At 42.3% G+C, this 26,230-nt stretch overlaps 1 protein-coding gene and 1 non-coding gene across 2 annotated transcripts; both read right to left on the bottom strand.

Moving 5' to 3' along the window:
* Positions 1-402: 402 nt before the first annotated feature.
* On the bottom strand, positions 403-26,230 carry CTSO (cathepsin O). Its single transcript, XM_086345964.1, has 8 exons — positions 26,098-26,230; positions 18,810-18,918; positions 18,117-18,256; positions 14,814-14,981; positions 11,143-11,264; positions 6,003-6,166; positions 5,129-5,221; positions 403-2,339 (listed from the first exon to the last, which is right to left on the bottom strand). The coding sequence occupies exons 1-8, from the start codon at positions 26,206-26,208 to the stop codon at positions 2,305-2,307; spliced, it is 942 nt and encodes a 313-aa protein (XP_086202090.1). The 5' UTR covers positions 26,209-26,230; the 3' UTR covers positions 403-2,304.
* LOC147355239 (U6 spliceosomal RNA) lies at positions 2,703-2,806 on the bottom strand. Its single transcript, XR_015144941.1, has one exon. It is a non-coding gene; the product is annotated as a U6 spliceosomal RNA (small nuclear RNA).

Below are 26,230 nucleotides of genomic sequence, written 5' to 3'. Positions count from 1 at the left end.
GATGGTTTGCAGACATTGCAGTTAAGGTGTCTATGTGCATGCATGCTAAATCACTCCAGTCATGGCTGACTCTTTGCAACCCCATGGAGTGTAGCCCACCAGGCTCCTCTGTACATGGGATTCTCCAGGCAAGAATAGTGGAGTGGGTTGCCATGGCCTCCTCCAGGGGATCTTCCTGACCTAGGGATTGAACCCATGTTTTATGTCTCCTCCATTGACAGGAGGGTTCTTTACCACTAGCACCATCTGGGAAGCCCAACATGTCTATAGAGAAAATTAAAAAATCAATATATGGATTCAGAGCTGAGGAAAGTCCTGTGTGAATATAAAACACATTAACACTGTGTTCACAAAATGTAAGTCATACACAAGGACAGAGTCGTCTTAACTCAGAGTCAAATATAGGTTGTTTCATTATTAATTTTATAAAAATCCACAAGAGCTGAAAAGAATGCATCATTCAGTAATTAAACCTATCATTTGTAAAAGAGTATCAGAAAATCATTTACATTTTACAAGAATTAGTACATCATCACAAACTAGGACAATCAAGACATATTCCTTTCTGGTACATTACAATATTAATCAAATAAAATATCAATTTTCATTCTGAAGCATTTCTAAACCTGAGTCAACACATATTCATTTGAAATTGCTTCTGGCTGGTGTAAGGAAAAGAAATAGTGTCCTGTTGTGGATTTTGTTTTTCTAATAAGGAGACTGATAAAGGCCAACCATGAGAGAAAAAAAGAGGATGTCTCAATTGTTTTCAGTGGTTGTTGCTACCTTTACAATTTGCTTCTATTGAGCTTGGAAAGTGACCGTGAATCTTAGAGAGGAAATGCTTAAATATGTAGTATTTGATGCAGTTGTATTAACTCCTATGATACGATTGTACTTATATTCAGTCAGAAGAGCAGCTCTCATGCTCTGCGGTTCTCATACAGCCACACTGACTTAGCAAGAGAGGAGATGACCTCAAGAACCAGGGACGAGCTGAAAGCCCAAAGGATGCACAGAAAAGTAGCTAGGATGGGAGTCTGCAAAAAACAAGCAGAAAACTGGAAAACCACGGGCTGGGGAAGTCACATTTTGGCTAATACAGTCTCAAATTACTGAGACTGAATTTTGAAAGGAGTGGTGCCTCCACACGACAAAGGAGCAGACAGGTGAGGTCCTGACATGGATAAAGCCTTAGAGACAACTGGAGTCAAATGAATGGTTATAAAATAGAAATAGAAGGTAAAAAATGGGACTTCTTTAGCCAGGGAAGCCAGACCATGAGGAAGATTTAAAGTTTCACAGTTGAGAGTAAGAGAAAATGTGAGAAAATATAGGCAGGCCCACTGCTCCTCAATCCAGGGAGAACCAAGGAGGAAATCAAATGTGCTGGAGGGACGTCCCTGGTGGTCCTGTGGTTGAGACTTGGTGTTTCCAAAGCAGGGGCTTCAGGTTTGACCCCTGGTGCCGGAGCTACGGTTCTGCATGCCATGAGGCCAAAAAACCAAAACATAAAACAGAAATAATATTGTAACAAACTCAATGAAGACTTTAAAAATGGTCCACATTAAAAAAAAAAGCACTGAAATCCTACTGATAGTGAAAATCCACAAATAACAATTTGTCTCTCATGCAAGGCTACTTGAGGTTTTCCCATTACATGGTTGCCATATGGGTTACTTAGTTTCAATCAATTGTTTGTCTTAAAAAGTGATTGTCTTTTTAGTTCTTTCTACATGACCTCTGCACAGGTCAAGGGGTGAGCACCATTTTGGGGGGTAAAGCAACTGGCATTTCACAACTCTTATGAAATTCCCTCTGGGAGGCTGGGAACACCCATGTGACAGGCACACGCAGTTCTAGTTGGGCTGTTCTTGTGTGTAGGGGCAGCTGAGGCCGGTGACTGTATCCCAGAAAGGAAAAGGACTGTTTATCCTCTCTTTAATCCTGTTTGAAATATGTCATTAAAAACAAACAAACAACAAACAGAAACAACAATCAAACAAAACCAGATAATAGCTGCTTCAGAATGAAGAGACCTAAAACACTTCCTAATCTGACCTTCCTCCCAGGAGGAAACTGTTCCCAGTCTGCCTCCCAGGCCTTCGTGCTGGTCTTCTTCCTTCTGGCGTGGGCACTTCACCTCTCTCTAAGAGAATTTTCATAGTTTAGTTTCAACATGACCAGGTCCTAGAACTTGTCTTTGTGGGAAGTTGCAAAAGCGTAATGATGAAACGCCAAGAATGAAGTGTCAGATCTCATGAACCTTCAGTTTTGTATTCGACTCTCAATCTGGCAAACATGTTACACGAATACAGCCGAAACAGAATCTGCAATACCTAAGAAAAAAAGGAAATCATTGGTACTACTCTATTTTTTCTTTACATGTTGTTTTTTTTAACTAACATGAATGAGTTTATTATGCACCACTATGATTTAACCCTTCATCACTAATTTTTTAAATTTATTTTTAATTGAAGGATAATTGCTGTACAATATTGTACTGGTTTCTTCCACACATCAACATGAATCAGCTATAGGTCTACATATGTCGCTTCCCTCTTGACCATTCCTCCCACCTCCCACTGCTCTAGGTTTTTACAGAGTCCCGGTTTGAGTTCCCTGATGATACAGCAAATTCCCATTGACTATCTATTTTACATATGGTAGTGTATATCTTTCCATGCCACTCTCTCCATTTAAAAAATATGCAACGCTCCACTAATTCGCATGTCATCCTTGCACAGGGGCCATGCTAGTTTTCTCTGTATCGTTCCAATTTTAGTAAATGTGCTGCTCACACTACATGTCTTTTAAATATTAAAACAGTTTTGATTTGGGTTCAGAAAGTTAATATCTACCAAGAAAACAGCTTACTGGTTCTAGTTATCTGTCCATATAAACATGGCAACCTCAAAAGTAGATATCAGCAGAGATTCTTAATGTTTTTATTTCAAGAAACTATTACAAAAACTCAAAACAACTTATTAACTGAACAGATGAATGTATCTGAAATATGGAATGCACTCTATATACTTTAGAGGCAATACAATAATTTATAGGATTATTTTAAATATAACTTAAAACCTTTAAATTCTAACTTTAACAAAATTTCAATCACTCACAAGTGTGCTATGCTTCCTTAGTATGAAAGAGCACAGATCACAATGCCATGGTGGAAGTGATGAAACGTCCTATTTAAAGACTGGATTTGTCTGTGATTAGCTGTGTCTCTAAATTTCTTGGGGCCACAGAATTGCTACCTGCCTTCGTGGTTGTTCATGAGAGTAATGTGATCATATCAGGGATTTAACTTTCAGGAAATACTTTCGGAAAGGATATAATGACTAACCAGGCAGGGTGTGCAGACTTAATTGGGGAATAGAAAGAAATGATTCCAACCACCCTTTGTAGCTGGGGGCTGGGAGAAGTGGGGGCAGGGAACAGAGTCGTGATTGAGGTGAAGATGAACCAGTGTTTGAATCATGTTCCTGCAACTCTCCTTCTAGAACTTTAACAGCAGCCACCCCTCAGCCCTGATGCAGGCATGGCACTCCACAGTCAGAGATAAACTGGAGGTGGCAAGGGTTCAGGAACCACATCAGCCTTCTACCTGCAAAGCCCCTCAGGGATGCTGAAAGGAGAGGCGCGGGCTGGGGTCTGGTGCTCGGGCTGCAACACTCCAGTTACCAGTTAGTGGAACAATGGAGCTGTTGTGACTAGGTTGAATCAAAATATAAGCTCTCAGGGACTTCCCTGGTGGTCCAGTGGTTAAGAATATGCCCTTGCAATGCAGAGGGTTTCGGTTCAATCCCTGGTTGGGGAGCCAAGATCCCATAGGCTGTGGAGCAACTGAGCGTGCATGTCTCAACTACTGAGCCAGTCTGTTCTGGAGTCCGCGCTCTGCAAGTGGAGAAGCCACCCCGTGCTACAGCAAGACAAAGCCCGCAGGCTGAATAGAAGACCCAGCACAACCAAAGTAACATACATATATATATATCTACATATATATATATAGAAGAAGAAGCAAAAAATATATATGCTCTCAAAATTTTCCATAACTCTCTCTCTCTTTTTTTTTTAAACTCAGAATTTATTGTAAGAACTTCAATAAACTGTTCCTCAGCTAAAAACTCTATTTGGTCCTATTCAAGAGGATTGGCTTAAATTAGCATATTTTTTTCATTGCTCTAATTTCTTTGTGGAAAAACTGCATTTGAACTAGAGAACTGTGCTCCAGCTACGGGCAATAGACCACTGTTTCATATTTGAACCACTTCAGTAGCAATGCCAAATCAATTATAAAAACATCTAAAAATGACTAATCATTTTATCATAAATACCACAACCTGGGGTGTACCACAATTTTAAAAAGTTGTATATTTGTTAGAACTAATGAGAAATTAAATAACTGCTCTCATACATAATATAGTTTGGATCAACTCAATTCAGAAAACTTGCTGATTTTCCAGATCAAAAGTTTTAGAATAGGGTTTGAATATAGATTTTTAGAATACATTTAAACTACTTAAATAGCTACTTTAATTTGTTGTTCTTTAACAAAAATGTTGTTATTCAACAAAAAGAGTGTGTCTGGTATTTTCTTAAGCCTCTCAATTTCAGGGAACAGAATTTTTTGCTAGAATTTTATAGGTGGCAAGAGGTATATTAAATCTGAAACAACACTAATGCTCAGATTTTCACTCAGTTTGATACAAAGAAAAAGTGATTCTTGATGATCCTAAGGTAGGCATTATAATACATTAAATAATGGACAGTCATATAGTTATAAAAGGCAAATTTGGAAATTTTTGGAGAAGTTCAGCTTCTTAAGTGGGTTTTTCGAAGTAGTTAACTTTGGTAAATTATTGCTATATCTTATAATGTTCTGCTCATTACATTGGTTTTTACTACAGTCCCTCTTAAAAACATGAATATATGCAGTAGTGTCTTGTTTAAAAAAATACTATTTTATTTTTATCAATTAGTTGAAGGATGACCATTATTACTGTAATAGTGGTTTGAAAACCCTGGATGCACACTGGATGGGACAGGCTTATAATTTTAATCTATTCAGTCTCTTTCTTGACATTGAGCCAGGAATTTTCAATATCAGTTCAAGACTCACCACAAATATTTCCTCCCATTTTCACACGGACATAGCCATCGATGCCCCATGAAGTTCCCCAGGAGTTCCGTACAATCCAGTATGGGATACTTCCTACAAAATATAAATCAGACCCTGGAGAACATAGCTGTGGTGAAAGAATGTTCATTTAAAGCTCTGGTGGCACAGCAGTAAAGAAGCTGCTTGCCAATGCAGGAAATGTAGGAGAAGTGGGTTCGATCCCTGAATCAGGAAGATCCCTTGGAGAAGGAAATGGCAACCCACTCCAGTATTCTTGCCTGGGAAATCTCATGCACAGAGGAGCCTGGTGGGCTATAGTCCATGGGGTCTCAAAGAGTCAGACATGACTGAACACTTCCTGAAAAGTAGAGTGGTTTTAAGAAAACAAATAAACAAACAAAAACTAACCAAATGCTAACAAACTAGCCAAGTAAACTGGGCTGTACGAGTGTCACACTGCAATCAATGGAAAAGGGGTTTGAATTCATTTTGCTTGTTACATTTACTGCATAAAATGAAAACACACATATATACACATTTCCAAGCAATTTGAAAAAAGGAAAGGAAAAGAACTGTTCGATAAGTATGATGAAGTAATAAGCACTTCTCTTTTCCCAGGAATTATCCTAAACATTGCAGATGGAGAATGTCCAATATTTAGATCAAGAATTTAGTGTCATTTTAACATGGCATCTACCAAAAATTGACCAGGGGATCTGCAGGGCATGTATACCTGGAAGTTTAGGGCAAAGCTGTAAAGCTCGTGAGAACTTAGATGTAAGAGGACCAAGGTTCAGCATTTTAAAGGATGGAGTCATGTGTCAAGCTGGAGTTGAAGCTGCAGAGCAATCAGTCACGTCTCACCAGCACTCACCCGTTTTATCAAAGCCCGTTACAAGGACGGCGTGATTTGCTTCTCCACTGGAGCAGTGATGTTGTATAATGCCTCCCAGGTAGTCTTGCCAGCTCATGGCATCTACCACCACTATCAGAGGTCCCAAGGCCAGAAGTGCTTCTGCCATTTTGTCTTCTTGGCCACTATCAAAAGAAAAAAAAATTTTGGTTAAGAAGTTTAGTTTCCAAGGTAAAAATATTTTACAAAAGTGATGTATTTCATCTGTATATGGCAAGGAGTAGGTTTGGTGGCAATTATCAAGTTCTAAACAATGGAGGCTGTAAGAAGCCTGGAAGACTGGCAGTCCAGGAGCGCTATGGGGCTCCAGGATACCAGGATCTGGGTTCTTCTTATATGAGGCTTCCGTTCCCAAGATCACTTCCCGATCCAAGAAGGCTGCTAGAGTGCCAGCCATTTCACTCGTATTTCAGACAGTAAGAAGTAGAAAGGGGAGGTGCGACGTCCCTGTCGAGATCCCAGAAGTGATCACACATTCTGCACACATCTGCGTGGGTCTCATTGGCTAGATGTCAGTCCTACAGCCAAGGCTAGTTTTAAGGAAGATGGGAAACTAAATTTTATAGCTGGTTGACAAAGTACCACGCTAAAATATATGGATTCTCTTAATAAGGAGAGTGGAAAGCCTGGATGTGGTGGTATCTCATCACCTCTGCCACACCAAGTAAAAATCAAGAGAACAGACAGCCTAGGTTAGTGAATATCAAATAAAGAAAACTACAGAAAAGAGTTACCCAAAAATGTGGGGGGCGGGGAGTGTAGTTATAGGGCAGGAGGGATGTTAAGATGCCAGGAGAACTAGGGCCAAACTGGGAAGACAGCAGGGCACGCAGTTCTGCTTTCCCACCTGGACCCGAATTGATAAAGTCTGATGTTATATAACATGCAGCCTTCATCATTCTTAAAAGTACATAATTAAACCATTAATTGTATTTTTAAAGGTCAGCTTTGTGGGTGCAGGACACTGAAACCAAGTTACTGCTATTTCGGCCCATTAAGATAGCGTTTGATAGTTTATTGCTGTAGCAAAGCATGGTGGATTAGTGGCTAGAAAGAGTAGATAAGCCCTCATCCTGCCAGCTGGAGACCAGTTTCTATCAAGGGGATATTGTGTCCAAAGATGAGGGAAAAATATGAGTGCCTACCAATGGGATTTGCTGAAATAGAAACCACAAATTCATTCTAAACAATCACTCACATTATCTGTTAAGGAGACAATGTTTTTGGAGATTTACAAGCAGGCATTTCTAATTTTTGCTGCTGTAAAAATAATTGGTTTTCATTAGAGTCAAAATTATAAAATTCTGGAGGAGAACATGATAGGGTATGGGCTTTGAGGTTCCACAGAGTTGGTTCAAATTCCAGTTTCATGCCACAGCCACCGCACCCACCTTCAGAATCAACATAAAGATACAATTATAGGCATAGATTTCATAGCCTGCCTAACCCACAAATTATACCCCAGGTTTATAATAAGCATTGTATCCTTCCCTTATTTCTAAGTTATCTAATAAACTAGTTTTCTTCAGCACAGGTTTTAGTGTATAATGTCTATTTTATTTAAATTTGCGGAATGTTTTCTAATGCAACTGTGACAAACACAATAATCTCCATATTAACCAGAAGACAACTGCCTCCACCTTTTAGAGATAACAAAAGCTATCCAGTAAATTATTCCAGTAAAATCAAAGATCATTTTACAGAGATGGTGTGAGGGAAGGAGAAGGATGAAAGAGAGAAGTTTGAGGGAATTGCAGAAGGTGGTGAACACTATGGGGTCATGGAAACAGTTTAGTTATGATCTCTGCTTGAGGGAGGACCAGGAAAAAGATTTCATAGTTGCTGGAAAACAGGAAATAGGAGGGCATCTGTGTTCTAGATCAGCAGGGAAAGGCTCCAGGGAAAGGCTCCATTTAGCCCCAGAACTGTTGTCATTCATTTTTCAGAAAGGTGTGGGCCAGAAACAAGTTACAATATATTCCAAAAAATATCTTTATTTCCATTTTAGCCCAATATGGAACTACCATCATATTATCAAACCTTGTTCCATGAGCTTAGGATTACTTTCATAGATCAGTAAGAGACAAATCCTGCAGTCTTTAAGAATTCTTCTAAATGTTACTGTCATAAAGATTTGCTGATTAGGGCGAGTCTTACCTGTTACAGACCCTTGATGAGCACATGGATTTACACTTCATCTTCCCTATGGCATCCTAGTTTTTCTGTCCATAGTTATACGTGATAGGTTCTTTCCATTTTTATTTATTTAGTCATGTTAATATTCTAGTTTGGCTTCTGAAATGTTTTTCCTGAGGTCTGATGCGCAAAAATGCAGGATGCAGCCTGTGTGTGAATGATCATTCTGCTTTAAGGCTAGATTATGCTTTTTGGATTCAGAAGGATTTATATGTAAATATGTATTTTCCGAGTTAGCAGACAATTTTGTGAACTTTTTGGCTGATAGCTATGATCTGGGCTGGTGTTGTCTGGGCATACTAAAAAACTAAGAGAGCATGATGATAAAAATAGAAGTCAGGGGAAACTCCTGGGAGATGATGTACACCAACACGGGGGGGGGGGGGCATCATTTTTGACATGCATATTCTGCCCATCTGCGGAGGTCCCAGTAGGACTGAGGGCTAGGTTACCCCAGGACTAACTTGTTTCCTGAGGACACTCGGCTCTCCGGTTCTGCTTCACACCCTAGTCCTCCCAGCTTCCTGGGATTACTTTCTGTGCATCTGTCTTACGTGGACCTGCTGTTCTCTGCTTCTGTCTCTGACTTTCCAACTTCCTGCCTGGCAATGCCATTCTTTCAGTCTTTCAGGGTAAAATCCTAGAGTACTCCCTGACATTCTCCTCTCTTACCCTCACAAATATCCCTCAATATGCCCTATGGGGCTTTATTCTCCATCCCATCTAAGATGTCTAAGATCATTCTTCCAACACCGCCCCAAGATCATCCCCTGATGACCTCTGTCACCTCACCCCCTACAGTCTAGTGTGTCTCTCCACGACATGACACAACACGACAGGACAGGACAGTCACAGTGGCTTCCTAACTGCTCTTCAGCTATGCCAGACCTGGGTCTGCCACAGGGCCTTTGCACATTCGATCCCTTCTGCCAGGAGCTGTGTTTCCCCAGGTACCTGCAGGGTTAAGTCTTCACTAAATGTTACATCCTCCAGGAACCCCTTCCTGAGACTGCAACCCCCTACCCCTGTTGTTTTCTCTTCACCTCATGGCTGTTTAGTTCTCTTTAAAGCTATTTCATCTAGCAGACCATTCATATTTTTATTTCTTTGGTTTACTGCTTGTCTCTATCACTAAAATATAGTCCAGAGGGCAGAGCTTTTGTCCGCTGTGTTCACTGCCAAATCCCCAGAACCTAAAACAGGGTTCAGTAAATATCTGAATGAATGAATAAATCAAAGGAAGGTATTCTTGCAGAGAGAGTCTAATGTGGTTATTAGCTTGGTGCCGTGTTCTTAGAGTTTAATATTCTGTGCGATGGGGAATGTTCACAGCAGCCTCTGCCTTCTGATCCAAGGACAGATGAATCTTGCAGTCACCTTCACTTTGTCTCTCTCTCTAAAGTAGACTGATGCCCATTATTCTTTTATTTCTTCCTAACTTTCTTAATCTGCGCCTTGTGACAAGGGAGGCCTTGAGTTCTCTCTGATCACATTGTGAACCTCAGGAGGTTCCTGTGCACACACTCACCTTAGACTCTCCAGGAGCCAGCAGCATAGGGGCTCACTTGCTCATTTAGAAAGTATGTGGTCTTCACCCTCAAGGGAGGTGGGGACAACTGTGCTCAGGGGCCCTGCCCATTTATCACGATTCTGTGCATCCTGCCCTTGGGGACTGAGCTGTCACGTGACAGTTGCTCTGGCAGCCGGGAACTGAGGGGACGGTCAGCTCGTCCTCAGACACATGGCTGCTGGTGTGGGTTCCACTTTGTTCAAGGATCCAGAGTCACTCATGATTTCTTTCCGATTCCATGGGGACATGCCATCTAGACCCAGAGATGCTTTTATATTCAGTAAGTAGTAGACCAGTCTGTTACCTTAGCCAAATTTAATTTTTTTTGGCTTTCTCTGTTTCAAAACCCTGTGGAAAGCTTCCTTTATACTTCTAAAAAATGAAGCAAGGAGTTGGATGGCTCTGTTTCTCATCCCTGAGCACCTCTTTTGCACTAAATAAAATGGTCATAATAGTTCTTTAGCTGACTTTGACTGCCATGTGTTTTTAAAGCATTTTTAAATGATTGCTTCCCCTGAACCCACCCCAAGTCATCACGCCCTTCCCATTCCCACACAAGTCCCTTCCTCACCCACCCCCGCATCCCATCACGCCTGCAGGATGAGCTTGTCATCTGCCTTGTTATATACTCTGTCCACTTGCCTCTAAAAGGAAAACTTCATTTTATATTTTTCTTACAGTCGATGACTTGAACAATGTAGGGAAGAGAGAGGGGGTTCAAAAAAGCTTCTTGGTAAGTAAGACTGCTTGACATTAGCTTCAGACTCTACAGAAAGCAAGTTTTTATTATTATTATTAATTCAAGAGTAAGACTGAAATGTGCTAAGGGTAATTGTGACACTGAAACTTGGTAGGAGGTGCTAAGTATCAATTATACCTTAAAATGAATTTAAATGTGTTGATTTAATTGCATTATTTCTGTTGGTAGAGACATGGGAAAAAAGTAGATAATATTTAAGAAACAACATCCATAGACCTCCATGGTGACTGCCAATGCATCTTTCTAATCAAAGTGTTAGTCGCTCAGTTGTGTCTGACTCTGTGTGACCCTATGGACTGTAGCCCACCAAACTCCTCTGTCCATGGAATTCTCTAGGCAAGAATACCGGAGTGGGTGGCCATTCCCTTTTCCAGGGCATCTTCCCCATCCAGAGGTGGAACCCTGGTCTCCTGTATTGCATGTGGATTCTTTATCTGAGCCACCAGGAAATCAAGTGTATTTTAAAACAATTAAAACTATGCAGTAAAGCTGCCAAGCAAGTTATTAATTCCAAGTAGTCAATAGACAACAACTTAAGAAACATAGAGAAAACCACAAGAGAAGGAGACATTTACCTGAAGTCATACGCAGAATAACCTTTGATTGAAGATCCAGAATGTGAGTCGGAAAAGTAACGGCAGAGGCCATTCTGGGCTTGAAATGGGTATTCCGAATCTCTCACCAGCTTGACTTGCAGCTGAAAGAAAATAATCATCCAACGTAATCTATGTCACATGATTGTGTCAAAGATCAAACAGAACTTACTACAAGGAGTCTAAGATTCCAGTTGGTCACAGGTCATTATTGGGTATTCTTTGAGTTATGAAAATCTGAGGTTAAAACTTTAAGTGTTTTTTATTGACAGCCTAGGTAATTAAATTCTGTTTGTCTTTGTCTTTTGCTCCTGTTTTCTCTATATCTCCGGTTCCTGGAACTTCCACTGATTTGATAATAAAGTCTGGTCATCTTTCTCCTGAAGGTTCAAGAGCATAAACATCTTCCTTCTGTAGCTCTGGCTCCGGGTTATCAAGCCTTTGAGGTCATGCATTATGCTCACAAGTATCCTTCCATCCACTCTCTGTGCCATTCATCTGGCAGTGACTCCAGACACAGCAAACGAAGAAGAGAGGGATGTTCAACTTTGGGAACTCTGTTTGACAGCTTTTCACAGTACAAAGCAGCACCTTCATCGCTGGCTTCACGCCACTGCTGCTGGACCAGGACAGTGTCAGAGGGTGTGTGCTGGGGGAGGTGGGAGGTGGGGAGAGGACCAAGGTGCTGCCCATCTCAGCTACTGACCTGGCAACAGGGTCTCACCTCCCAGGGCTCAGTTCTGCATCTACACAGAGGCCCCCAACCAGCTGACCTCTAATTCCCTTTTAACCTGGGCATTCAGATCAGATCAGCTCAGATCAGTCACTCAGTCATGTCCGACTCTTTGTGATCCCATGAATCGCAGCATGCCAGGCCTCCCTGTCCATCACCAACTCCCGGAGTTCACTCAGACTCATGTCCATCGAGTCAGTGATGCCATCCAGCCATCTTGTCCTCTGTTGTCCCCTTCTCCTCCTGCCCCCAATCCCTCCCAACATCAGAGGCTTTTCCAATGAGTCAACTCTTTGCATGAGGTGGCCAAAGTACGGGAGGTTCAGCTTTAGCATCATTCCTTCCAAAGAAATCTCAGGGCTGATCTCCTTCAGAATGGACTGGTTGGATCTCCTTGCAGTCCAAGGGACTCTCAAGAGTCTTCTCCAACACCACAGTTCAAAAGCATCAATTCTTTGGTGCTCAGCTTTCTTCACAGTCCAACTCTCACATCCATACATGACCACAGGAAAAACCATAGCCTTGACTAGACCAACCTTCGTTGGTAAAGTAATGTCTCTGCTTTTCAATATGCTATCTAGGTTGGTCATAACTTTCCTTCCAAGGAGGAAGCGTCTTTTAATTTCATGGCTGCAGTCATCATCTGTAGTGATTTTGGAGCCCAGAAAAATAAAGTCTGACACTGTTTCCACTGTTTCCCCATCTATTTCCCACGAAGTGATGGGACCGGATGTCATGATCTTCGTTTTCTGAATGTTGAGCTTTCAGCCAACTTTTTCACTCTCCACTTTCACTTTCATCAAGAGGCTTTTTAGTTCCTCTTCACTTTCTGCCATAAGGCTGGTGTCATCTGCATATCTGAGGTGCCTGATATTTGTCCAGGCAATCTTGATTCCAGCTTGTGTTTCTTCCAGTCCAGCGTTTCTCATGATGTACTCTGCATATAAGTTAAATAAGCAGGGTGACAATATACAGCCTTGACATACTCCTTTTCCTATTCAGAACCAGTCTGTTGTTCCATGTCCAGTTCTAACTGTTGCTTCCTGACCTGCATACAAGTTTCTCAAGAGGCAGATCAGGTGGTCTGGTATTCCCATCTCTTGAAGAATTTTCCACAGTTTACTGTGATCCACACAGTCAAAGGCTTTGGCATAGTCAATAAAGCAGAAATACATGTTTTTCTGGAACTCTCTTGCTTTTTCTATGATCCAGCGGATGTTGACAATTTGATCTCTGGTTCCTCTGCCTTTTCTAAAACCAGTTTGAACATCAGGAAGCTCACGGTTCACGTATTGCTGGAGCCTGGCTTGGAGAATTTTAAGCATTACTTTACTAGCGTGTGAGATGAGTGCAATTGTGCAGTAGTTTGAGCATTCTTTGGCATTGCCTTTCTTTGGGATTGGAATGAAAACTGACCTTTTCCAGTCCTGTGGCCACTGCTGAGTTTTCCAAATTTGCTGGCATATTGAGTGCAGCACTTTCACAGCATCATCTTTCAGGATTTGAAAGAGCTCAACTGGAATTCCATCACCTCCACTAGCTTTGTTCATAGTATTGCTTTCTAAGGCCCACTTGACTTCACATTCCAGGATGTCTGGCTCTAGGTCAGTGATCACACCATCGTGATTATCTGGGTCGTGAAGATCTTTTTTGTACAGTTCTTCTGTGTATGCTTGCCATCTCTTCTTAATATCTTCTGCTTCTATTAGGTTCATACCATTTCTGTCCTTTATCGAGCTCATCTTTGCATGAAATATTCCTTTGGTATCTCTGATTTTCTTGAAGAGATCCCTAGTCTTTCCCATTCAGAAGTTCTATGGAAATGAATAACCATACGCTGTCATCTTTAAAAAAAGATGGGTCATCTGCAAAAAAAGCAATTACCAAGTAATATTAGGGAATAAACATAAATATTTTTCTGAACACAGACGGCAGGTAAGATTTTTCACACTTTGGTTTCTCTCTTGATGGCTGACCGGCTGCTGCTGCTAAGTTGCTTTAGTCGTGTCCGACTCTGTGCAACCCCATTGACGGAAGCCCACCAGGCTCCTGTGTCCCTGGGATTCTCCAGGCAAGAACACTGGAGTGGGTTGCCATTTCCTTCTCCAATGCATGAAAGTGAAAAGTGAAAGTGAAGTTGCTCAGTTGTGTCCAACTCTTAGCGACCCCAGGGACTGCAGCACCAGGCTCCTCCATCCATGGGATTTTCCAGGCAAGAGTACTGGAGTGGGGTGCCATTGCCTTCTGCGATGGCTGACCTACACAGAAGCAATTCTTATTTTTTGGGGTGGAGGGCTTAAATAACTGACATTTATTTTCACACAGTTGTGGACACTGGAAGTTCAAGGTCAAGGGGCCAGCAGGGTCAGTGTCTGGTGAGAACTTTCTCTTTGAGGTGCAGATGGCCACCTTCTCAATGTGTCCTCACACGGGAGACAGAGACCCTGCCCTCTTCATTCTCTTCTTCTGTCACAGTCCTATCAAATTAGGGCCCCAGGCTGATGATCTTGTGTGTGCATGCTCAGTTGTTTCAGTCGTGTCCAACTCTGCGATGCTATGGACCATGGCCCGCCAGGTTCCTCTCTCTATGGGATTCTCCAGGCACGAATACTGGAGTAGGTTGTTATTTCCTCCTCCAGCGGATTTTCCCAACCTATGTATTGAACCCACATCTGTGTCTCCTGAATTGCAGGAGGATTCTTTACTGCTAAGCCATCAAGGAAGCCCCTTATGACCTCATTTAACCTCAATAACCTCCTAAAGACCCCTTTTCTAGATATACATAGTCAGATATATGGGAAATCTTTGGATTAATTCAAGCTCTGGTTAGCTACATTTTCAAACTTGAAAATATTATTTAGTAAATGACAGACTGAACACACAGTAAACAAGCAGCTTAAAAGACTGCAGAGCCACTCACCTTATTGAGCCAGTACAAAGCGCTGAGCGGGGATCCTCCGTTGCAGCCGTAGTTGCTGTAAGAACAGTCTATCACCTGCTGAACACTCAGCACCTCCAAGGGCTGCCCTTTTATCGCACACACAGACTCCACTGCACCTACCACGCTGAAAGCCCAGCATCCACCACACTGAGATAGAATGATGACAGAAACAGAGATAGAATGATATTTGTTATCTAACAATGTGCAAATCACGTCCATTGACATCTCTGACAACACAAATGATGAAATCATGTGAGCAGAATCTGGAGGCCTACAGAATGTAAATGTCAATCCTGCTGATTTTCAATTAAATTCTCTTAGAAGCATCAAAATATACTATTTATTAAAGGTAAATTGGTAGTATCACTATTGCAAGTTAGACACTGCAAAATAAAAGTGAACTTTAGAGATTAGGAAAACACTTGGACTGACGTTCTTTTTAGAAAAACAAGTCAGCACAAACATAGGTAACTGACTTGTAGTTGCCAAGGGGGGAGGGGGTGGGGGAGGGGTGGACAGGGAACTTGGGATTAACAGATGCAAACTATTACTTATAGGATGGATAACCAACAAGTTCCTCCTGTACAGTACATGGAGCTATATTCAATATCCTGTGATTAAACCATTATGGAAAAAATATGAAAAAGTGTGTGTGTGCTTCTCCCCTGACACTCTGCTCTGCCCTCCAACACCTCCCCTCCAAGGGCAGAAGGCAGGGAAAAGGTGAGCAGAGCAGGGGTGCATGGTACATATTTGTTCCCATTAACAGACAAGCACAGGACATGGATGAATGACTTGTTAGCTCAACAGGATTATGACCGCACAGGTAATGTCCTAATTATAGGAACCCACAGTAATCGTTCCTCATTGAAATACTCGCTAACAATCTTTCTGACTCTGGGTCTCTTAACTTGCTTTTATTGGCTAAACTAAATGGCAACCCACTCCAGTGTTCTTGCCTGGAGAATCCCAGGGATGGGGGAGCCTTGTGGGCTGCCGTCTATGGGGTTGCACAGAGTCGGACACGACTGATGCGACTTAGCAGCAGTAGCAGCAGAACAAAGGAATGAAAGGAATGGAATCAAGAATTTCACATAAGAAAGAAGAATCGCAGGAAAGGTAGAGATGAGAGTGGGACTTGAAACTGGGTGGAACCATCTTAATCCTGGGACCAGGTGCTGCGGGCGGAGAAGGCAATGGCAACCCACTCCAGTACTCTTGCCTGGAAAATTCCATGGATGGAGGAGCCTGGTGGGCTGCAGTCCGTGGGGTCGCGAAGAGTCAGACACGACTGAGTGACTTCACTTTCGCTTTTCACTTTCATGCATTGGAGAAGGAAATGGCAACCTACTCCAGTGTTCTTGCCTGGAGAATCCCAGGGATGGGGGATCCTGGTGGGCTGCCGTCTATGGGGTCACACAGAGTCGGACATGACTGAAGTAACTTAGCAGCAGCAGCAGGTGCTGAAGGAAAGAGAGGAAGGGCAGCTGGTGGTCCTTGTGGAGTGAAGTTCTGAGGGATCTCATGTGGCCTACATCTCTAGCTCCAGGGCATGTGGAGAGTACAGCATTCACTAAGGGATGCTACTGCAGGCTCTGCACTCCTTGAGAAAGGTAAATGCAGGTTGCTTCAGGTCACCCACCTACTGCTGCTCCAAGAGGGTGGTGGCTGCTCCAAAACATCTTTCCTTTAGTACAAAGATTCCTAAATGAAAGTTCTACTTTAAGACACCATAAGCTCTTCCTGGATAGATTGGGTTTCAGACTGCATCACTCTTCATTAGAACCCAGTAATAAAGCACATGATATGGTGGTAATTTCTATCCACAACCACAAATACAGAATCTGAGAAACAAAAAGGATCTCATCTTAATGCAATGGTCACTGGGGAACTGTTGGATCCAAAATGCTGGTCTTACAAGAGGACACTGAATGACCTGTTGAGGTTCCCACTGCAGACACACTGAGACCACATCCCTGTAGGGATCAACTTTTCCTGGTGAGCTGCCATCCCTGTGCCTGGCAGGGGTGCAGGGCACACGCACCTGTTCTCGAATGTGTGCTGGCAAGATGGCTCACTGTGGGCCATGAGCACCCCACCAACATCTGGGGTTCTGCTTTCCCTCTGATTCCAGATATCTTCACAGGCACACTCAGGACTTCTGCAAGGTAAATGGCTGCATTTTTTAAATTTATCTTTTCATTGAGTATAGTTGATTTACATATAGTATTAACTTCTGCTGTATAGCAAAGTGAGTCAGTTATACATAAACACACACATTCTTTTTTCATATTCTTTTCCATTCTGGTTTATCACAGGATATTGAACATAGTTTCCTGTGTTGTACAGTAGGACTTAGTTGTTTATCCATTTTATATGTAATAGTTTGCATGTGCTAACGCCAAACTCTCACTACATCCCCTTATACCCCTCCTCCCTGGCAAGAGGAAGTCTGTTCTGTGTGTTGTGAGTCTGTTTCTGTTTTGTAGATAAGTTCGTGTCATATCTTAGATTCCACATATAAGTGATATCACATGGTGGTTAATGGTTGCATTTACTGAAGGACTTACACATTTCTTTACCATTTAACACCAGTAAAACTGTGCTGTTACTTTTACTACTTTCTTGTTCTTTTTCTTTTTTTTTAATGTGTCATGAATTTTTAGTGCGAAGTCTTAACCTCATTTCTCCTACAATCCCTTTAATTTCCATTTTATGATTTTGCACAGTTGGTAATTTCCAGGAATGTCTATGTCATATCAAAGCAGATCTGACAGCTTTTTTAAGGACCACAGATAAAACGTGTGTGATTGTGCAGGGGAGAGCTGGGGGCAGGGCTGGGGGCAGGGTCTCTGAGGGAGCTCAAGGGATAGACCCAAGGGTTCAGGGAGGGACCAGGCACCTGATTTCAAGTTGTTTCCCTTCGGAGCTACTTAACTTGGTCAAGTTCACCTTCTTGAGCCTTCCACCCTCTGTTCTGCAGAGTCCTGGGAACTGTGACACTGGGCAGCAGCCCCAAGTCTGTGTGCCGAGTGGGGGCCAGGCAGGCAGGGAGGGACACCCGCAGAGCTCAGCCCCCGAGTGAAGCTGGGCCTAACAGCGCCTCCCTCTCCAGGGTTGGGGGTGGTCTCCTGTTCTCATCATTTTGTGATGATTGAGGTGTGAATTTACCTACTGAAAGGATGGTTCCATCACAAGTTTGATTGAACTTGATCCCAAAAGTGACTCCCATCCTAAAGTGATTAAAAAGAAAAAAGAAAAAACAAAAAACCTAAGACATACCGTCTTCTGGTTTCTCACTTGGGTGACGACATGCTTATCCCTCCAGTCAAATCTTAACGGCAAAGACAGGTTGGAGATGGATGTGTACTCTTCTGCCGGAAATCGGGGAAACCTGGAAGGGCTGCTTCTTAAATAAATAGCTGAGAACACATACAAGATGAAAGGACAACCAACATTATATTACAGGGATTCCTTTCAGAGGGATGTTTCAACAGAAACAGTGGAGCTTCTGATAAAGTCTGCCTTTTATTCTTTCCCATAATTGGAATGGAGTAGACAAAAGCTATAAAGATGAGAATTCTTCCAATAGGGCTGGGTTGTCACATGAAATGGTTTGACAGAAGCAGGCCAATAAAAAATGAGTATAATTGACATCATCTGTTTTATCATAACCAGGGGGGTCTTGAACAGAAATAGCATAGAAAACTGGAGGAGGGATGAGTTGCTATTCCTCAGAGCCACAGGAAAATGTCTGCATTGGAAGTATTTAGTTCTTAAGTGATTATTAGAAGAAAGTGGCCATGAACTTATTTCTCCAACTGTCAGCACCAGGTACTTGCTTGACACTTTTAAGCATTTAATTACTGTTAACTATTACTCAGTTTACTAACTTCACAACTAAAGATTCTCAAAACTTAAGGAAAAAAAATTAAAATCAGGAAACTAATCAGCTAATAACCCCAGAGCCCATACCTTTAAACTCTTCAGGAAACAAATATGAAAACTGGTTTATTCCATAGACGGCAGTGGAGTTTTCATGAGGAAATAAAGAATTCAAGTATCGCTGTCTATTAAGACTTTCCTAGGAGAAGAAAAAAAAAAAACATACTAATTTCTATCACCTATGTTAACTTTCTGGAGCAATGTGCATATAACTGACTTAGAAATAGTTTTCAGATGCAAAAGTAAAAGCTTTATTTATTTCCTGTGGATCACAATGAAAGGTTATCTAAGATAATAGATTAGATTTAGAAATGTTTTGCATTAAAAATACTATCTGACTTCAGGAATAATTTCTGAGGCTGGGAAAGGAATGTCTTATCCATTTATAATTCCTCTTTACCAAGCATTTTGAAAGCACTAAATATGCTTATTTAACATAGTGGAAAAAAGAAAATAAATTGCAAATAAATACCAGACACTAGTAGGAATGTAACCAGTAAGTACTTATGTGATCTTTATCTTTGTCTTAGCACAATGAATGAAGCATGAAAAAAGGAATAAATAACTAATGGATAAATCAGTGTAGTTCTATCTGGGCTTTACAGAGATCTCTATTTCATTTGGGTAAAAGGCTTTGGGAAAGAGATTCAATCCTGGAAATGTCCCAAGAAGATGGCTCGGTTTGTCTGTCTGAAGAGAAAATTAGATCCTTGTTTACAGATTCCTCCACTTTGAATTTTGTGATGTTAGGCTCATCTTTTACACAAACAAGCTTCAATTTGCTAGTACTAACCAACTCTGAAAAGCAGAGACATTACTTTGCCAACAAAGGTCCGTCTAGTCAAGGCTATGGTTTTTCCAGTGGTCATGTATGGATGTGAGAGTTGGACTGTGAAGAAGACTGAGCGCTGAAGAATTGATGCTTTTGAACTGTGGTGTTGGAGAAGACTCGAGAGTCCCTTGTACTGCACGGAGATCCAACCAGTCCATTCTAAAGGAGATCAGCCCTGGGTGTTCATTGGAAGGAATGATGCTAAAGCTGAAACTCCAGTACTTTGGCCACCTCATGAGAAGAGTTGACTCATTGGAAAAAACTCTGATGCTGAGAGGGATTGGGGGCAGGAGGAAGAGGGGACGACAGAGGATGAGATGGCTGGATGGCATCACCGACTCAGTGGACGTGAGTTTGAGTGAACTCTTAGAGATGGTGATGGACAGGGAGGCCTGGCGTGCTGTGATTCATGCGGTCACAAAGAGTCGGACACGACTGAGCGACTGAACCGAACTTAACTGAACCAACCCTGTGGAGTAAATACAACTTCAGGAGACCACCATTCATTAAGTCTCTATCTTCAGCTACTCTAAACTTGCTTGTTCACTTATATGCTTATTGTGTGTCTGTCTCATAAACCTATAAGCAAAATGAGGGCCAGGCTGGTCTTATTTATCACTGTTTTCGCCTCACTGAGCACATGCCTGGCACACAACAGATGCTTAATTAGCACTTTTTGTTGAATAACGCATAATTATATTTTATATATATCATGCCCTTGATAGCTCTAAGCTATGTTTTTTTACATATGTATATATAATTATTTTTCAGACTGTTTTCCATTATGGGTTATTACAAGATAATGGATATAGTTCCCTGTGCTATACAAACTTTTTGGTTATCAGTTTTATATACAGTAGTGTATATCATTAATTCAAAATTCCTAATTTATACCTCCCCCAACCCCATTCCCTTTGGAAACCATAAATTTGGTTCCTATGTCTGTGAGTCTATTTCTGGCTTATATATAAGTTCATTTGTACCATTTTTTAGGTTTCACAAATAAGTGATATGGGTATTTGTCTTTCAATGTCCGACTTTCTTCACTTAGTATGATAATCTCTAGGGTCATTCTTGTTGCCACAAATGGCATAAGCTGTTTATTTTTAAGCAAATTATTCCTGGGATTTATCATGATTGTATTTTCCTTACTGAGCATACGTGGAAAGATTGCTAATCTATGAAATTATCAACAGTTATCGAGTTTCAGGCATTCAAAAGATAATCTTGATGAAGCAAGGCTTTGAATTTAATTTGGGAAGAAGATGTATACATCTAAAAATAGAACTGAACTACAAAGTGAGTGTGTGACAAATATAAGCCAGTGACTGTAAACTGCTGAGCATTTCAGAGGGTTCCTTGGTCCTAAAGGCATCTCCTGGACTTCACTGTGAGTTGGAGGGATGATGGAGGTCCTGAGGGTGTAGGACCTTTATGGATGCACAGCAAAGTACATGGCAGCCACGAGGGTGGGCCTCACAGACAGACTGCAGCGAGGAGGCCCAGCTTCCTACAACCTGGCCCATGACCAAGCACTCAGGTGTCCTACTAGGGGAAGGGGGTCCCCTGAAGGTTGGTTTGTGATTAATGCATCCCCACGGCTTCCTAACTCTGCCCTGGCCTGCAAGGTGTCCAGGGCACATCCCCCAGGCCCTTTTCCCCCCTTCTCTCAGCTTAGAGCTTTGCTCTAGTCAGATGCTCTCCCTGAGCCCCTCCCTGCACTTTCTCAGTCCTGACTCCTGTGATAAAGAAAAAAGAAAAAAGAGAAGACACATAAATCACCACTATTGAGAATGAAAGAAGGGCCACAAAGATGCTTCAGGCACATATTTTAAGCACTTGAGGCCAACAAGTTTGATAACCTATGCAAAATGGACAACTCCCAAGAAAGACATACATCACCAAATCTGGATACAACAAAAATAGAGAATTTGAACAACTTTTTATCAACTAAAGTCATTAAATTCCTAACTGAAAATCATCCCACAAAGAAAACCCCAGACCCGGATGGCTTCACTGGTGAATTCCATGTAACTAAAAAAGAAATGCCAATACCAATTGTACACACACATTCATGGGAACCCCTTGCAACTGGTTATATAAGGCCTGATTCCAAAACCAGACAAGAAACACCTCATGGCAAGAGAAATATACACCAATAGCCCTCATGACTGTAGATGTAAAATCCTTAAAAAAAAAAAAATCAGCAAATCAAATTCAAAAATTTATAAGACAATAGATCATGACCAAGTGAGGTTCATTAAATAAAAATAGGAAAACCATATGATATTTTCAATAGATGTGGAAAAAGCACTTGGCATAATTCATAATCCTTTCATAAGGACTCTCAGCAGTGAATGAAAGGAAACTTGATCAACCTGACGGGAGGAATTGATGAAATGCCTACTTTGACCAGAGGCCAACTTCTAACAGAATCCATTTGGGTCTTATTCCCCACTGAATCAATCAGAAAACCTAGACCATTTCATTATCAAGTACAAATTGGCACCTGCCACAGGTGCTTGCCATCTTCCTCTACAAGGATTAAATCATGTGCTGTTGCAGCTGCTGACCTTCAATACCCGCTGAAATAAGTTCTGTGTGAAGATCAGAAATGATATGCCCTGTTCTCAAGGAAAAGTTGGCAGGACAGTTCTTCGACAGGTATCTTCAGGAGCCGATTTTATGAGCCCAATTCTTGCATCTCCTACATGATGACATCTGCTCCTCATGATTAGCAGAAACCTTCTGCAAAAAAATATGTGCTTGATTGCATGTACTCCCTTTTCACTAAAATTACATATATACTGAACTCCCCTGCTACCTCTTTGGAGCAGTTTCTCAAAGCTATCTAAGATGCAGTCTCCCATACTATAGTTCTCATTTTGCCCCAAACAAAACTTAACTTGCGACTCTTATATTGTGTTTTTTTTTTTTTTTTTTTTTTTTAAGTCAGTACATTATATATGTGTCAGTCGTGTCTGACTCTTTGCGACCCCATGGACTGTAGCCTACCAGGGTCCTCTGTCCATGGGATTTCCAGGCAAGAATACTGGGGTGTGTTGCCATTTCCTTCTCCAGGGGATCTTCCCAACCCAGGGATCGAACCCAGGTCTCCCGCATTGTGGGCAGACACTTTACCATCTGAGCCACCAGGGAAGCCCACATTATATATAGTAAATATTAAAGTACTAGATAAATAGATGGACAGATGAACAAATGAATGAATAAATTTTGAGCCAAGATTTCAAGTTTCTGGTATATTTTAATTTTGGCAGTATATGCATTAGGCTAGAACCATTAGAAATTACCACCTGAACAAGAGTCTCTTACATCAATTTCACCCTCTTAATGTTTCAGTTAGATGAAAATTGTGGTTTAAAGTGTTCTGGATAAAGTTTATTTGGAGAAAATAATCCAGATCTTCAAGGGCTGTTAATAGCAAACGTCTGTGGCTCATTCTTTAGGATCATTCATCGTAAAATGATCTATTTAAAGAAACATGCCTCCAAGTATGCATAATTTAATTTAATTTTTTTAAAACTGGCACATGTATCATTAACGTAAGCATTTTAAACGTGAAGCTTCTGAAATTGTAGGCAAAATCACATGTGCACTGGCATATAAACATTATTCTGAAGTGAGTACATACAACTATCATTGGTTCCTTTAATGGGTTTGTAGCCCCAAAGTGGTCAGGAGACCAGCTGCTCTTGGTCAAATAGGGATCATGAGTAAAGGTCAGTGCACAGCTGGGTTCCAGCCTGAGGAACAGGCCAAAACAAGAGCAGGGGCTTCCTGAGCACCAGAAGCTTCTAAGGAGTGAAAAGGTGGGGGCTGGGTGCTGTTTCCCCCTTTCCCGGTCAGTTATCCTGAGAGGCATCCCATAATCATGCTAGGAGGGGCCTGGTCTTCACCCAACAGTGACTGAATGACAGTTTGTGAGCAAGGATCACAGATGCCACCTAACTTCTACTCATGGAATATTCAAATTTAGGAAAACAGGTAAGGCAGGGATGACAAAATCTTTCATCATGAACCTAAGATTGTGAAAAAACTGTGAATCAATTAGACCCTTTCTCCAACTGTGTCAACAGTTTCAGTTCCCTGAATATCTTTCCACGCTATGTTTCAGGAGCCACTGTTCATCAATGCATTTGTAGACATGAGACCTCTTTGGTCTCCCTAAATAAGATATAAAGAGCCCAAAACTACAGCTCCTGGCCCTCCATATTTGTTTACTTTTCACCCTAAAACCTATTGGTTCTCCCCAGCACAACACAGAGAATACTTTATAACTCTATTTTAATTTTTAAACCTTTTTTAAAAATTTAACTTGATTATGGAGCCAGGAAATTTTCTAGAATCTGTAATTTACCCCAGATAGGTTAGCAGAGAATTTCAACTTAACCAACTCCTAATCTGACATAATTTTAAGGAGTAAAGTTTTCCAGAGTTATACTGAACATCAGTCACAACACACGTTAGTCTCTCTTGTCGAGGCAGAGGGAGGCTTCCTAATGCTCAAGCAAGGCCCCTTCTACCTGCTCATGTCGTCTGCCCCATGTTCAAACAGCCATCGATGTTCAAACACAGTTTCCACCAAGTATGGAAAGGAGTCACCAACATCTCATGAAGTTAAGTCCCACGAGGGGCAATTGCTTTGGAAATTTTTCAGGCTCTCTCCACTCAAGATTTTTAAAATGTGCTGAGAATCTTTATCACTCTGCCTTCCTCCACCTAAAACAGAAATTCTATCTTCCAACAAGCACTCTTGTACTTCTGACACGAGCTACCTGTATTTCCTAGCTGCCATTGTCTGGGTAGGGCCTCTACTATGAGTAACTATATAATATGAACAAATGCACATATATTTATAAATTATACAAATAACACATATTTAGGATATATTCATTACTCTGGCCTCCTTGTGATTCCAATCCCCAAATATATTTTTGAGGAGGATGGCAGTGCTCTTATTTCTTGGTCAATGAACACATCACCAGGATAGGTAGGACTGATTATTTTCTCCCAAAGAGATTTACTTCACCATCACACGTCACTAAACTCAGGGCAGGAAGAGAATACAGCACAAAACCTTTGTTCTCAAGCGATTATACCAGTGCTTCTGGTTTTGAAAGCTAGAGCAGTAAGTAGGAGATAAAAAATATCTAGCCTGGTTTGGGCAAAAATACAAATAGACTCAGGTGAGGTTGGCACTTCCCACCCACTGCAGCCCCAGGGGACCAGCAGGAGGTGTAGAAGGGAGCACAGCCTCAGAATCCCTGGCAAACCTCAAGAAAATACCAGGAAAAAGAATAAATACACCTCCAATAAGCAGCAGGATTACTGACTTCATACTTCCTGATTAGGAATGAATGAACTTTGACAGCAAAATTAAACCATGATAATGACCTCTCACAATTTAAAACTATTAGGTAGTATCGGATATTATTAATAGAACACACTGAGGTCCACTCTAAATCATTCTCTCTTGCATCTTCCTTGGTTTCAGGAAAAACCTTATTGATACTCAGCTAACTGGTGTGCTCCTGAGTTTTAACGCTGGGGTGCCATCTGAGATTATGAAGCCTTTTCAAAATAATCTGAAAAGGAAATTAAACACTACACCCTTCTCCAAATCAGTCTCCACCAAGTTAGGTGAACTTGTAGGGTGTGCGGTAGTTCAAGGAGCCCGGGTTCAGGAAAATCATAAATGGACAGGATTCCCTGAGCTCTGGATAAAATTCTTATTTGAGGAGGAGGTGATCAGTGACCCCCTCCGGAAAACGGCCAGGCTTCTTCCAGCTACTTCTGGTTCCAGTCCCTGAAATGCACAGAATGGGGAGGCTGAGAGAACGCCCGGGGGCTGTGCCTTTCAATTAGGACCACCTTGGACATAATCAGCGGGCAACCTGGGACGTATCATATAAACCTTCAGGCACGCATCCTTCCTGGAGGACCCATCTGTGGGTCAGCTTGTCCTGGGAAACCCTGGGACGAGTCCGGGTCTGGAACCCGGGCGCGTCACCGGACTGAGTTTAGGCGACCCCCTGGGGATGGCGCTCGAGTGCCACCCCCCTCGCCCCCACCCCTGGAAAGGACGGCGCAGGTATTCTCTGGGGGTGCTCGCGTGGCCCCTCCAGCCCGCGGACAGGGGGGCGTGCTCGCGGAGATTCTCCAACCCCCTACCCCGCCCTGGTGTCGCGCTCAGGTGCCCCAGCCCCACTTCCCGCCCCGGGAAAGGTCGTGGCAGGTAACCGCCGGGATTGGCCAGTGTGGCACCTCGGACCAGCCCAGCCTAGCCCCGGGCTGGAAAATACTGGAGACTCCAGGGTGTGGAGCTCAAGTGCTCCGCCCTCCGCCCCGGGACCGGAAGGGGCCAGCGACCCCGGGGGTGGGAGTGGGTGGGGCTCGCGCGGCCCCTGCGCCCCGCCCAGCCCGGGACTGGAAGCGCGGGAAGGGATCCGCCGGCGTGCGCGGTACCCGGAAGGCGGCGGCGGGGTGGCGGCCGAACGGCGGGGTCAGCGCGGCGCAGGAGCCCCAGCAGTAGAAGCAGCAGCAGCAGCAGAGCAGCCAGAGGCGCCGCAGCTCCATCCCGCGCTTCCTCTTCGGTTTC

Source organism: Bos grunniens, chromosome 17, assembly GCF_055505025.1.
Source record: "Bos grunniens cultivar Pamir isolate PY7600 chromosome 17, Bosgru_T2T1.0, whole genome shotgun sequence".
Classification (NCBI taxonomy): domain Eukaryota; kingdom Metazoa; phylum Chordata; class Mammalia; order Artiodactyla; family Bovidae; genus Bos; species Bos grunniens.
Note: the sequence above shows the minus strand (reverse complement) of the source record. Positions and strands in the feature narration are given on the sequence as shown.